General features: G+C 39.3%; 1 protein-coding gene across 2 annotated transcripts in view; it reads left to right on the forward strand.

Moving 5' to 3' along the window:
* Positions 1-15,467, forward strand: part of coro2aa (coronin 2Aa) — a 36,968-nt gene that overhangs the window by 15,959 nt on the left and 5,542 nt on the right. For both annotated transcript variants that reach the window (XM_068727383.1, XM_068727384.1), the window contains exons 2-11: positions 4,984-5,184; positions 8,118-8,234; positions 9,048-9,197; positions 9,893-10,072; positions 10,899-11,015; positions 12,284-12,388; positions 12,475-12,571; positions 13,398-13,510; positions 13,651-13,741; positions 14,221-14,480. In XM_068727383.1, coding sequence (XP_068583484.1) covers positions 4,984-5,184; positions 8,118-8,234; positions 9,048-9,197; positions 9,893-10,072; positions 10,899-11,015; positions 12,284-12,388; positions 12,475-12,571; positions 13,398-13,510; positions 13,651-13,741; positions 14,221-14,480 — 1,431 coding nt within the window. The remainder of the gene's footprint in view (positions 1-4,983; positions 5,185-8,117; positions 8,235-9,047; positions 9,198-9,892; positions 10,073-10,898; positions 11,016-12,283; positions 12,389-12,474; positions 12,572-13,397; positions 13,511-13,650; positions 13,742-14,220; positions 14,481-15,467) is intronic.

Raw genomic sequence — 15,467 nt, forward strand, 5'->3', positions numbered from 1 at the left:
TATATATATATATATATATATATATATATATTGATAAGGTATTTAAAAAGCTAAAAAAAAAAAAATGAACAACCCACCTGAGGAACTCCGGCTTCACTATCTTCTTTTAAATTACTTTTGAAGACTTATCTTTGTTTATTGTGTGTTTTATTGTTGTTTGTGTTAAAGCACTTTGTGATGCTGGTTTCAATTAGTGCCATAAAATCAACTTTATTACATAGTTATTTTAACACACAGCCTTTCTGTTGGCCAATGTATTTGATTGTGTTAGTTTCTGAGTCCTGTGTCAGTTTATAGTGAGACTCTCTCTTTCTGTGTGTACTATACATTGTAGTTTGAAGGTTTATATCTGTTAAAACAAGAAAATAAAGTAAATGGTTCATTTTAGGATTATGATGTCTGTTATAAACATCCATGAACGTTTACAGACCCATTTTCTGGTTCAGCTTTGACTCGCTTGGTGTAGTTGTGCATGCACACAGCTTTCCTGTCCAATGAGGGAGCATTACCAACATTTCAGGTGTACTTAAGGTGTACTTACTTACCTCCACTTAAAATGCTCTAGATAATCTGTCTAAACTGTTGATTGTCTGACTTCTTATGTTTCTATCTGACTTTTTAGTAGCAAAGTCAATAGTTTTCATACGCACAATGTTATTATAACTAACAGAACAGATGGTCAAAACTCCAAAAAGAAGACCCAAGACATCATACATTTTAATAATCCTTTAATAATAGTCCAATTCTACCCGATTTTTTCTTTGCTAAAACCTTGTGTTTACATTACCCACAATGCAACTCAACTGCCAACATATTTGACTGATTCATGTTGTCATATTCAGTTATATTTTGTCCTTTTTTAAATACGCTGAAAGGAAAAAAATGTTTTGATCGATGAGCTATCATATTGACCGTGGATTGGAAGAAGCTGACGGAGAGAGTCAGACTAGGAATTCATTGGTTCTCCAAAACAACCCAAATTCTGTCAATATTGTGAAAATACATAATGTAGATCCCACAGCAAAGTTTTATCCATTCACACCCTGGCTAGACTCCTGTACACGTTAATCATTAAAATCAGTTGTAAAACCACCTTCTACAATAAAGGACTGTTGTGAGCTAATCTGAACATCTAGGCGTGCAATCGTGAATGCCAGGGCTTCCAAACGTGCTTTGAAACATAACCAACACAATCATTACACTAAAGCAAAGTATGTGGACCAATGCTGGCATGCTTTTGATGAAGAGGAAGCCAAGATGTTTTTATGTTTGCCTGGGTTTGTGTGCGTGACTGAGTGAATATCTGTAAAAACGGCGTACAACATGTGCATAACGTGGATTGTCTTTCGGAACTGATTTACAGCTCTTGTCTATGCACAAAGCTAAAAGATTCTCCAGGCAAACAGAGTGACACTCAGACAGCCCGTCTTATCCTTTCACACTCATTCACACGTGTGCTCTATAGAAATGAAGCAGCTATTGGATTACCAATGTGGCTGTTATCCTATTACAAGACAGAGGTTGAAAGCTGTCATCTGTGTGTGATAGCAGACCGTCTAAACCAAGGGAAGTGTGTCTCACTCACTCAGATGCACACAATGGACATGTGGACACACTCGTACTGTTAACATACTGGCATGAGATGTGTTCACACCTGCACATTCCCTGTCTTGAATTTCACTTGGAGCGTTTACAAAACATTACATCTACAGATTCAGAAGGCGAGGTCGGTGTGTGCTTGGTTATATGAGTAGCGGGTTTTTGGATCAGGTTTGGGGTTGTGTGGCCTTCATTGTTAGGACAGGAGAGGGCTGAAAGTCCTTGCAGACAACCAGTTGGAGGTATTGATAGTAGATCACTGAGACTTTGAGTCCAAATTGTGTTCCTGCTCGTAGCTTTAGGCCCAACGCTGCCTTAGTAACTGATATCTTGACACCAGTAAGTAAACTTTGAACTCCCACTCCTGCAGCATCGAGCCTTGGCAAGCCAAAGAGAGGAGTGGCTGCTAGTGTACGAGTTTATGAGTTATGAGGTGCTTAAAAGACAGCCTGTAGGTGAGGTATAGGTGCATACGTATGCTTTGCACGTCTATATACAAGTACAGACCCACACAAGAACTCAGGCAGAGCAAACCAGATGTACAATATCTCTTTTTTCTAAAGTCATATCTGTGTTTTCTGTTTAGTTTTATGACTGTTTTTACAGCCCCCTTAATGCGATTGCTGCTGTGACTCACTGGTCACGGACTAAAATAAATTTCCCTCCTGACAAAAACAACTGCATTTATTTGTATTTTGCCAGACATAAAGCCTGTCAAAGAAGCCCTGTGAATAAAACAGTTTTTCAGCTGTCAGTGAAACGTGCCCGACTGTCTTTTGATTAGCAAGAAGCTGGTGTAAAAATAGCCAGAGTAGAGTTTTCGTCATCAGTTCTGTGAGACAGGCCGCCCACCATGCAGCCCTGCTGTGTACCTGCTGCATGACACAGCTGAGAGGAAGCTGCTACTGGCCTGATTACAACCTGCTTTAGATGTGACAAGATGTCTTAGCTTTCTTCCCTGGAAGCCTCTCCCGCTGGTCTTGTAAGCCTCAGCAATACATGAATGCTGATTATATCCCCCTAGATGTGCATTGCATAGCATGTGCTAAAGCAGGAAACAGTTTGTTTCTCTCAGTGAGGTCAATTGTGATTTCTCACATGCCTTTATGGGTGTCTGCCTCATTTGCTGTTTGGCATATTCAAGTTACAATGAGGAAATTACCTTTTTTAAATATTGGTTTTGTTATTGTAGCAGGTAACCTATCTTTTAAACACACGCACCAAGAGGTGATAATGATCAAGAATGTATTTTGGGTGCTTATGCTTGGAACACATGCATTATTAGAGACGTTTGAGTTTACAGAAGGGGAATAACTTCCTTCCTACTTTATTTAATGTTATCCCACTAACATTAAATAAAGGCACCATGTTAGTATCCTGACAGGTTAAGTGTGTGAATACTGTAGGGTGAACTGCCAGGATGGTCATATGGATATAGGCAGTCAGACTCTTAAACACCTGAGAGTTTAATGAAGCGTCTCTTCAGGTAGCGAGGCATTCCAGTGTGACAGCATGAGGCTCTCTGTGATGGCCTCGAGGTAGAAGGTGAGAAGAGCAAACCGAGACATGTAGAGTCACAATCTCCACCTGTGCATTTCTGTTACTCAGAGATTCTCCTTTATTTATTTTCTTTAACCACATGTTCTCCGCCTGTCAGTTTCATTCCCTGCTCAGCTTCTTTCCAGGCAGCAATCCTGTAACCACACCTGTAGTCAACCAAATGCTGTCATTTTAATTTCATATAACAATGTTTGCATCTTGGTTGTATTTATTTAGCCATCATTAGAAAGGCCAGTGGGCAGCCCACATAAAACAGGAGAATTATGTCATTGTTTTTAAGGACAGGATTGTTTTTAGGTGTGATTCGTGCTGTTCCTCCTGTTGTCTTACTTTGCCCTATTTCATTTACTTCCTTGCTCTCTCTGTGTTGTTGTTCCGTTAGCATCTTGTCCATCAACCTCCTCCACCCCTAATTCATAAGTAATGACCATGCAGCAGGCAGGCAGGGAGCCAGGCAGAGTAGCAGAGCAGACATGCCGGCTGGTCAGACCTCGTCCCAGTGGACCAGAGCCACTTATCTCTCAAAATAATGACATATGCATCGACTGGCATAAGGAAAGTGGTTAAAAAGAGACTCAGGATTTGGGAAGTCTCAAAGGTTTCTTTCTCCTTATTTATGTACCATATTTGAATTGCCTGAGTGTCCTAAAAACAACAGGGAAAGGACTGTATTACTGACATTGTAAAACAATCTGTTTGTACATAATTACAATCATGGCTATTATAATTTTATCATTATCTTTTTCAATACATAAACAAATGATCTAATCCATAACATACAAAGTTCATACATCCCATTCTTAAACCATAAACAAGGTTTTCACACTTAACGCTTGTCAGTGTTTTGATGCCAACTTAAAGTCGATTCCACTTCATTGATAAATTCAAAATGACCCTGTGTGGCTTTGAGAATGCAGCACGAGCAGGTCTCTAATGAATGTTTTTTTAAATGTAAATCTTATCTCTATGAAGCTTTGAAGTAGCAACATAAAGAGAAAGTCATCATCACAATGACACTATCACTGGTGTTACTTACCAGACACGTGTTGACCTAAAAATACAACCCCTATAGTTAACAAATATCTGTGCTTGAATGCTTATTCGATAACATCGCACATTTGAACACATTGCACTGACATGCCCATTATTATTTTAACATGTTCTTTTTACTGTGGGACACAAGCAGGTCCGAATAATCAGAATTTAGTGATTAAGAGTACGGATCGAGCAAAAGCTCACATCATTAACAGATAATGGGAATAAAAGTGGGACTAAAATAATACGCTGTGGAACGCCACAAGAAATTGTCATTTTAAAGGAAATGCACTATCAGCATTTAAATACAAATTGCATTGTTTGAAACCATTTTAATGTGTATTATGTGCACCTTACACATACTGTTAAGTACAGCACGTGTAAGGTGAAGAATGAGTGCATATGCTCAACCAAGACTATATTGAATTGTTCTCCATAGATCCTTAGTAATCCTGCAGAGAGCCAACTGAACAAAATGATTCAAGGCTTCGTCCATTTCCGTGTTATTGTATAATACTGATCCATTAATGCTCAACCCACTCAAACTGTATATTGTTCTTTTTTTCTTGTTTTGTTTTTTGGGGGAACAGGGACTAGTACCCTGTCTAGGTTGCTCATGTTTGGCTAAATTGATCACATCTATAGTTACTTATATAGAAAGGAACAGGAGTATCCACACCTATATTTAAAAAAAAAAAAAAAAAAAAGAAAACATCAACATAACTGTGAGAGATGATTCTCCTTGACTGACCTCTTCTCCCCCCCCTCTGTTCCGTCCTCTTCCCTCAGATGACATGGCGTCCTCAGTACCGCAGCTCCAAGTTCCGCCACGTGTTCGGTAAGGCCGCCACCAAGGAGAGCTGCTATGATGGCGTGCCAATCACATGCAGCGTACAGGACAACAACTTCTGTGCAGTCAACCCACGTTTCCTGGCAGTCATCACTGAGTGTGCTGGGGGAGGGGCCTTCCTGGTGCTGCCTATCCATCATGTGAGTATCTCCCATCTCATGGCAGATTTTACAGACTGATGTCAGCTTTTTAAAGTGGCATGTGCACTGTTTCTCTCCGGATGTTGATAGTGGATACTGTGATATGTTTTGTTGATATGTACTGTGAAGAGAGACAATTTCTCTTCCTACAATGGGGGAAAGGCCTGGCTCCAGACCTCTGAATCTCCATCTTTTTTTCATTATTTTAATTTGGTCTGATGTTGTGTACACAGCTTATGCATTTTGAGGTTGTGGTGGGGGGCGTTGTACTGGACACACATTATTTTGAAAGGTGCTATGGTGAAATATTAGTCAGGCAAGAACTTCTTGCATATAAAATGTATGTGAACACATAACTTTCCATCCTGTCCACAGCGCTACACTTGAAATGCCCCTCAAAAGGGTTCTCATTCCAAAACACAATTCAACTTTTCAACATTCATAAAAGATTGACATTGTACTTAAATATAGCGACATAAATGAAAAATAGCATCAAGAATAACAACGTGAGATTGAACATGACAACTGTACATGTTGTTGCATGGCTAATAATGAACTCCTAAATCCTCATATCAAGGAGATGCATCACTCATAACTGGTTAAAGCAAAACGAAACAGAATAGTCAGCTAACATCAACATAATGTCAGTCAGACTAATAATTAAGTGAAATAAAATGACAATTCAGTCTGATTATACGGGCCAGAGAAAATTACTGCGGTCACTGTTCAAAAAACATTGTAGAAAGATTTTACATCTTGAACAATATCTCTGCAAACAAAAAAAAAGAAAGAATTGCTTATGATTCTTGTAGTTCCTCATAGTTATTATTTTACTCTGTGTAAAAAGATGGTTAATACTGTTGCCAATGAGCATACTGCTTAAGGTTTCTTCCAGCAAGCTACCTAGCAGGCATACAACAGGAGAAAGAGGGACAAATTGGAGCCAGAAAAATTTGACTCATAACTGAAGTTTCAAAAAGCTGGACAGTTTTACAAAAGATATAAGTTCACGCCAGACGTGATTAGGAAGAGCAGATTTTTTTTAATATTATTTTTGTCTCTGTTAAAAAACAATTTTATTAGGTTAATTTGCTGACTTCAATACCTCCCATTGTTTCTCTCTTTGCTCCTGCACACATAGCACACCTGGAAAAGACAGCTCTACTCTCAGATTATAAATAGGACGTCAGCAGTGGAGCCAAAACAAAATCTCCAAATACCAGGAAACCCCCGGCAGCTCTTTCACTCCAACCTAAACATTGCATGTGGTCTTTTTTTCCTCCTCATTATTCTATCTTATCTCACTCACAAACTTCATCTTAAATGTGATTAATCAAATACTCTCCCAGACGTTATTTATGTACATTAGCGCATCCACTGGTGTTATCAGTAACAATAGGGATCTCTCAAATAAACAGAGCCTGACTTCCTCACTCGCGTGCCGTTAGATTTACGGTCCTGCTGTATATCTCCAGTCCAGAGCCATTCATCAAGCTGAACACCTCTCCCTCCTTTTTCCCTCTCTCCGTCTGTTTCCATCTTTTAAATCGTCTCTGTGAGTTATCACCACCCTCCTGGCATAGGCAGGAACTGCATACGAGCTTAGGAATGAAATAACTCATCTTTTGACCCACCTCTTCTCCTCCTTTAACTGTCTCAAGGAGGTGAAACGTCCCGCGTCTGCCGCCCTTCACCTCTTATTATATACAGTCTACCTCCCATCCATGTGTGTGCACTCACAGATAAGGTATTTTTCTGTGGAGAAAGTAGTTAACATGTTGAACAGAAATGCTATGGTTTACTTACTTGTGCATGTGTCAGGTTTGCAGGAAAGCACAGATAATTGTTACATCATTCTTATGTTCCACACACACCTTACCTGCACAGTAATCTAGCCTGCAGGTGTGAGTGTGTCAGTAAGAGGGATTGTTCTGTTCGTACAAACAGCATAATTATCAGTCTTGTTGAGGCAGAAAATCTTCAAGACTCTTGTAACAGGATCATGGAAAACCAGGGCGTGTGTCACAAATGTTTTGTTCCATTCCACCTTCAGTTTGAGGGGTTTCATGTTAATGTCAAGAGGAGTCTGACTGCAAGGCAAGCTGGGACACTTTCACCAACCTGCACAGATCAACTGGACCTGTTCTATATTTCATCCGGCTATCTTTAAACCTGCTCGAACCAATATTTTTATATGAAAGGGGAAGTTTCAATTTCATTAGTCAGCTTACAGGACTTTGGAAGTACAACTGCATATGTGGAAAAAGTTGTATAAAGCTGTCTGATACCTTGGTTTGGTCTGAAAACGACAAATCTTTTACCAGACCTCTTTAACCCGCTCCTCATCTCTGCTGGAGGCTAGCAGTTTGAGGCTACATTAACCGCTACTATTATAACACACCCAAATCTCCACCCAAACTGGTAGTGATTAAGTTGCATTGTGGGTAATGTAGGCAACACTGTTGCCACTGTTTACACTGTCTACAGTAAATCTGACAATGTTATAGGAGTGCAATGCTAAATTGATGGAGTTTTATTTTAACAATAAATGACAACATGAAAAACCTCAGATCATTTGCATCAGACTCTGCAGTTGCCCTGATCTCCACGGGGCCTTTAAGCATGTTTTATCTCAATTTTGATTTAATGGCCCACAACAAATTAGATGTAACGTGTTAATCAGTAAGCTGTAGAGCTGCTTGTAGACAAAATTGCTCCCGTAGCTGCGTCTACGGTGTGTAGATTAGATACTGAATTGTAAGTCGCTTTGGATAAAAGCGTCTGCTAAATGACCGTAATGTAATGTAATGTAATGTAGACAGATTTTGTTACCTTTGAAGAGAACCAGGCTAGCCCCCCCCCCCCCGCTTCCAGTCTTCATGCTAAGCTAACTAGCTACATAGTTAATGTTTTTTTGTCTGTTTGTATATCAGACGGGTAAAGTGGATCCTCAGCACCCCCGAATATCAGGCCACAGAGGCAACGTGTTAGACGTCAAATGGAATCCCTTCAACGACTACTGCATTGCCTCCTGCTCCGAGGACACCACGGTTTGTACACACACACACACACACACACACACACACACACACACACACACACACACACACACACACACACACACACAAAGTACATTTTCAAAATGGTTCACTGATGTGTTATCATTTCTTTGCGTTATGAACATGTAGCAGCAGGGAGATCATTTTTATTGCTTTGCTCTTTAGCCTTCAAGAAGAACAAGAAGTCATTCCACACATTCCTCAGTTCTGACTTAACAGATAAATCCCCGTACGAAGAAAGACAAAAGGAAGAGTCAATCGGTTTTAAGACTGTTTTTGTAAAGTGTGTCATTTATTTTCCCTATTCACTTGACCCTGGATTATTTCTGTAATGGCTATTTTCATAGATTTAGAGATATTAAGAGCAGAGTGTTTGTTTTGTGTGTGCGTTTGCAGAGGTGGAGGAAGTATTCAGATTAATACCACACTGTAAAACAATTGTTACACCAGCAGCAACCTTTTGGATCTGAAAAGTGAAGCCAATGAGGAAGTGCCTTGAACTTGCATTCTTTCAAACGGCCGTCAGAAGGCGACTCCTCTGGTTGCAAAAGGAAATCTGATTGTACAAAAGTTGATAGGAAAATTACCCAACTTCTCACTTGATTTATTACCTCAGTAAACATTGTTGCAGATTTTTTTTCAATCTATAGAGTGAATGTTTGGTAGGCAAAAATGTGAGCCTGTGTGTGTGTGTGTGTGTGTGTGTGTGTGTGTGTGTGTGTGTGTGTGTGTGTGTGTGTGTGTGTGTGTGTGTGTGTGTGTGTGTGTGTGTGTGTGTGTGTGTGTGTGTGTGCGCGCGCACAGGTGAAAGTGTGGGAAATCCCTCCTCATGGTGTGCTGAAGAACCTCACAGCAGCGTGGAAGGAGCTTCAGGGTCACAGCCGCAGAGTGGGCCTCATTGAGTGGCACCCGACCGCTAACAACATCCTCTTCAGTACGGGCTATGACTACCAGGTAACACACACACACTAACCCTAACACAGCCACATAAAACTACAAGCTATTACGTAATATGTATTACCATGCAACCAAACGGGTCACAGCAGCCCAGTTCTTGTTCATATATTAAGAACTGATAGAGATTGCTCACTATGATGATGCAACCCACTGATTGTTGCTGATCTGGCTCCGCTTTTATGAGTATATGTGCACAGCTTCACAAGCACCTCATGCGTTACTGAATTCAGATCATTTTCACTGGTTTTAAGTAGAAAGAGAAGCGGAGATGTGAAGTATTAAGTGTAATTAAAGAATACCAAGTCGCCCCACTTTTGACTGTGCGAACAGCTGTAAACACGTTTACTTTTAGATGTAATCGGACATCAAACCAGTTTGCTTCACGTGTACCCAGCTTTTAATATAGAGAACCGAGTGAAGTCAAGGCAGAACCAATTCAATCCTGAAGCACTTTAACATAAAATAAACTAAATATTTTAGACTTTTTAGTGGAATTCTTTTTTTTTTTGCTGGATAAAACCTACTGTCATTATGAATGTTCCAATCAATACGTTCATTTCCTACAAAATTCTGAAGCCAAGCCTCAAGTATAAAAACTTTGAGTTTAAGACTTGAGTTCTTTCCAAACTTGTTGTTGATTGTTGAATTTCTGTATGTGTGTATTTACATCGGTGTGTAATTTACACCTCCAGGTGATGATCTGGAACCTGGACTGTCCTGAGCAAGTGATAAAAAACCCCGTGCGGACAATCAGCCACCACACAGACGTCGTCATCTCCATGTCTTTCAACACAGAGGGCAGCCTCTTGGCCACCACCTGCAAGGACAGGAAGGTCCGACTCATAGAGCCGCGCTCAGGAAACCTACAGCAGGTGTGTGTGTGTGTGTTGTCTTTACCTGTTTTTAGACAATTCTTTAGTTAAATTTGAGAATGCTCTAATTAATTTCAAAGGCAGTTACTATGCTATGTACCATTTTCAACAAACACAGGAATTTATTTGTGTTTATTTCAGATATTTAAAAAATGTATAAAAAGCACATATAAAAAAAAATACAAAAATATATTTTTTAAATATACCATTTTTAGCACAAACCATTTATAACTGAACCATTTATTGTTTTTTAAATTGGTTTTATCAGCAGCTCATTCACCTTTTCTCTCAAACTTTGACTGGAAGCTTTTATCAGATGCTTTGTAAAAGACACTCATGTAGTTTAAAGTGCAATGAAGAAACTGCAGGTCTTTTGGGGGGTGAATACACAATTATGGATAAATGGTGACAAAAAATCTGAAGGAAAATCAGTTACATTAATATGTTCCTCTGGAGAAAAATGTAAGTGAAAATCAATAAAGCCTAAAAACCACAAGCCCTAGATGTCTTGTACAATTGCATCCCAGCCAATATTGCATAAGTGGGAGTTCCTGCCTCTTTCCCTCTTCCCAGCCCAGGCACTCATCCAGCACCACACAGCCAAAACTGACACCTCTGGCCAGAGCAGGCCCATGGCATAGCTCCACAGACCTGTGGGTCACCAGCCACTGACTCGCACACTTTATATCAGTCCGCTCTCGCTACTTTGGCCTGCCAAACAAGCTCACATGGAAACGTAGGAAACATTATGTCACAGTGCTGTAATGTAAACGCATCAAATGTTTAGTATGCTTGCTGCTTTGTTTTAAACCTGTTGTGTTTTCAGGAATCCAACTGCAAGACACACAAAGCCAGCAAGGTGCTGTTCCTGGGTAACCTGAAGATGCTCTTCACATCGGGCACTTCACGTTACAATGACCGACAGTTTGCTCTGTGGGATCAGGTGAGAGCAAATTACAAAACAGGATGTATTTTGTGACAGAATCACCTCACCTCAAAGGTCCACTAACTTGCTTTTTCTGCGCTTTAATGCACATTTCACGGTCTTAATCAGCAAATGGTCAGCTGGATCTGGTTTCAATATGTGGAGTTTCTGTTATGTGATGACATACAACAAATTGTCAGGTGACTGGAGTTCCACACTTCAGTCATGTGGTGACACCTGAAGCAGCTCCACTCACTGATAAAGACCATGAGACGCAGTCTGACGCTCTGAAAAAGATTAAAGGTGGACCTTTGAGCTTGTATTCAAATATCTTCTTGTATTGATCAACAATCCAAGATGTTTAGTTTACTGTTGGATAATCAGCGAATGTTTGACATTTTTACTTGAAAAGTAACTATTTTGATTAATAGATAATCAAAATAATAGTAATAGTAATAATAGTAACAAATAGTTAACAGGATAATATTATAACATTTTAGACAGACATGAATATAAACTGCAACTTCACTGTTTGGCGGTGGCACACAACTGAGGGGCTGTAATTCTAGTTTGATTCAATTTAACAACAATAAATAGTGATATACAGAGATGCCTTAACTACAGTGCTTGTAGACAATCCACATAACAAGAAAAATAAAAGACCCAGAAATAAGAATAATCCCAGTAGTAAAGAATTCATAATATTTCATATTTGTCAGAGAGGTCCTGAGTCTAGACGGCCCTATTTCCTGTCTCACGTCCTTAAAACCTCTGAATAGTAAAGATTCAGGATGAAAGAAAAAAGGACGGTTGAATATTGAGATAAGTATAGAAAGGAAATGTTAAGACAAAAAGGTGAGGAAAGTGGAACCTTTTGGACATAATGAAAGGGTTTATCATAATTTGTTTCAAAAGGCCTTATGTATGGATCAGATACTTGGACTGTTAAAAAAAAAAAATACAAAGGTGTGATCCCTGAGGTTGATACAGTGAGGCTAATACAATGCTCAATATGAAGTGGAAACTCTCTCACAAACACAACTCTGCCATCTAGTGGACAAACCAGGGGACTTTGGTGTGTTTTGATTTGTGAGTGTGTTGTGGGTGGAAGATTATAGCCAAAGCAAGGATTAGGGATTGAGCACTCAGTGTTTTTAATTCAGCACCGGAGAGTGCATTTTATGTAGAAGTGGATTTAAATGATTGAGTGTTTTTGATATTAGGGAATGTTGTCCATGTTGCTGGTGCTTAAAGTGTTTGTTTTTTATCCTGGTGTGTGTTTGTAGGACGATCTGTCTGTGCCTTTGTCACAAGAGAACCTGGATGGTTCGTCAGGACTCCTCTTTCCTTTCTACGACCCAGACACACACATGCTCTACCTTGCTGGGAAGGTGGGTCTCTGAAAGCAACTAGAACGTCTTTATACACAAAATACTTTTAATATTATTGTTACAAAGTCTTCTCTTGTCTCTGTCAGGGTGACGGAAATATGAGGTACTATGAGATCAGCTCAGAAAAACCATATATCCACTATCTAACAGAGTACCGCTCAAACCTACCTCAGAAAGGAATGGGTAAGAAATACAAATATATACACACACACACACACACACACACACACACACACACACACACACACACACACACACACACACACACACACACACTGGGACTATGTTTTTCAATCAGGCTCCAAAATGTGTGTAAAATGTGGCTGTTTGGAAACTGCCTGCCTTCTGGTCGTAGTGACTCTTTCAACTGTAAGCAAAGCTGCTGTGCAAATAAGCCTGCAATATTTGAATAGCCAAACTGGCTGATCAAGGTGAAGTCGTAGATCATGTGGAGTGACATGCAGTCAGACTCGTTTAGACTCAAATCAAGGATATAGTTGGAAGTAGTTCAGATTCTAGTTCAAAATGTTGCAAGGTTCTTACAACCGTAGTTTTTACATGAAACTGCTTATATTAGACTCATTTTCCGCTATTGAGGTAATGTTCTGAATTAAAATCCAGTTTTAACTGAAACTTTAAAAATATAGTGTTTCCCTTAACACTACTTTATGTCTGTTTATGTTTTTTTCACATATTTAATGAGCCTGATATCTAAGATTTTCACTGCCAATGATAGCTTTTCTGTATTTTTGGGCATATGACAATTGAGAACTTGAAACTTGAAAGCAGTCCAAAAAATGGAATGAAATAAATACCAAAGTCATTGTATAGGTCTAACGACCAGAAACAATCCATTTATTTTAATTAAGTGGGTAAAGTAATTGTTTTTAATGCTCAACAGAACATGGCAAAAGTTGCTATAAGTATATTATAGCACAGTAGTGCAGCAGAAAAAGTGGGTTTCATATATAACCGGTAAAACTGCCTCGGCCTGTGTGTCTTCCTTCAGGTGTGATGCCAAAGAGAGGTCTGGATGTGAGCTCCTGTGAGGTGTTCAGGTTCTACAAACTGGTGACAATCAAGAGTCTTATTGAGCCTCTTTCAATGATCGTACCCCGCAGGGTGAGAGCACATCCACTCACACAAACCACAAACACCAGAAGATATATGTAAAAGAAATGCATCCATCTTGAAGCTGATGAGACCTAATTTGGTGTGAGAAAGGTACGTCTGTCTGAAATGTACTGTGCATGTGTTTCTAGTCCGAGTCATACCAAGAAGACATCTATCCAATGACTGCTGGTAACAAGCCTGCTTTGTCTGCAGAGGAATGGCTCAGCGGCATTGATAAAGGTCAGAAATAATGTGACACATTTATAAATGTTGGTGAGGTCTACAGGTCTGGTGGTAAACTGCTCCAAACAAAATCATAATCAGGGCTCAAATATACCAGAAAAGAAAATACAAGTATGGCTCGGTGGAATCAAGATCACATACTATATTCTGAGTTCTTGCTTTTATTTTAACGTTTTTTTTGCCATACTAAAGGTGTATTTTGTGTCACTACTGTCATAGTTCTATAGGGTCTAATGTAATTATGATAATTCCTTACCAGTGGTGAAAGAACCACGAATATCCTTTAGTTAAGCATTTTAAATAAAAGTACATGAGCAAACGTTGTAGCTGGTCATGGTAGGACTGATTTGAACTTCTTTATGTAATGTCAGGTAGTTTTAATTTATAACAATTCATCAGGGTTAATCTCTGAGAACATTTATTCTCATTTCAGGATCATTCAGCTCCTCTTCCTCCTGTCTTTCTTTGTCCTCCAGGTCCGGTGCTAATGTCTCTTAAGCCTGGAAGTCAAGTAGCAGAGTCGTACTCAGAGATGAGCAAGAGGTGGGGAAACTCGCTGGACACTCGCAGGTCTCACAGCAGACCAGGCATGCTGCAGCTGTCTTACATTCAGGACCAAGTGGGAACCAAAGACGGCAGCGAGGACAGTGGCAATACAGAGGACGACAGGAGTCGGACACCCATCAGCAACGGGGAAGACCTTACACTTTGCACTCCGCCCAGGACAGAGACTGAGGTACCGGATGATTTTTGTCATTCTTCGAGTTTTGTTTTTAAGGGCATGGGTCTAAAAACCATGTCAATGCTATTCATTTACAACCTAGGTAATTACACTTTATGGTGAAATTATATAGAACTAAGTCCAACGGATGAATTAGAAATGTGGCTCTCTTGTTAATTCACTAACCCTGAAAAATATATTCAGAGAACCATAAAATTAATATGGAATAAAGTAAATGAAGTATGACAAGACATTAAAACTTAAATGAAAAAATCTTAGAGTCGTCACTTTGAATGATGTTCAGTTGGCATCTTTTCATTGGAATAATAAAACTGCACTGTCAGCAATAAATAAAAATATGAATTTAAAGATGTTTTCCTCAAAAACATGCAGAGTAGGCTGAGTAGGGTCCTGTCAGGCTGCGTAAATAAGCTCCCCAATCACATTAGACCTGAGAAATGCAAAACCTTGGGTAAAAGAAAAGTCCAACACATACAGCTGCTTCTCAGAAAGCTTAAGGAAAAGGCTGCTGATGTTTGTTATTGACAATAAATCCCATGAACATACCGAAACCAACATTAAAATAATCTTACTTCGGTTGTGTGTGTCTGTATGTTCCTTCATTACAATAAACACAGACTCTGTAGTGTATTTCGAGTCAAATATTTACTCCTGTTTGAGTGATGTTTGCTAAAAACTAGAGTTTTCTGCAGTTTTAGGAAATAACGTTTACACAATACATCTTTGTGACCTATTTTTAAACATATACATATTCAATAGGATTCAATGGCTTGGTGCTAACCAACAAATTGTCGGCTTTGGTCTTTTCCTGAGATATAAAAAATATAGAAGATCATCAGCCTTAGCCTTAAAGGGTCACTTTGGTATTTTTCATCCTGTGTTTTCATGTCTAAGTGACTAATGGAGACAACAATTTTTGAAAATGGTTCAGTATTGAGGGAGAACGCTATCGAGAACAGACGCTAAATGGCTGAAATGTAA

This window comes from Cebidichthys violaceus, unplaced genomic scaffold (genome assembly GCF_023349555.1).
Source record: "Cebidichthys violaceus isolate CVI_PGR_0920_01 unplaced genomic scaffold, fCebVio1.0.p SCAF_4, whole genome shotgun sequence".
NCBI lineage: Eukaryota > Metazoa > Chordata > Actinopteri > Perciformes > Stichaeidae > Cebidichthys > Cebidichthys violaceus.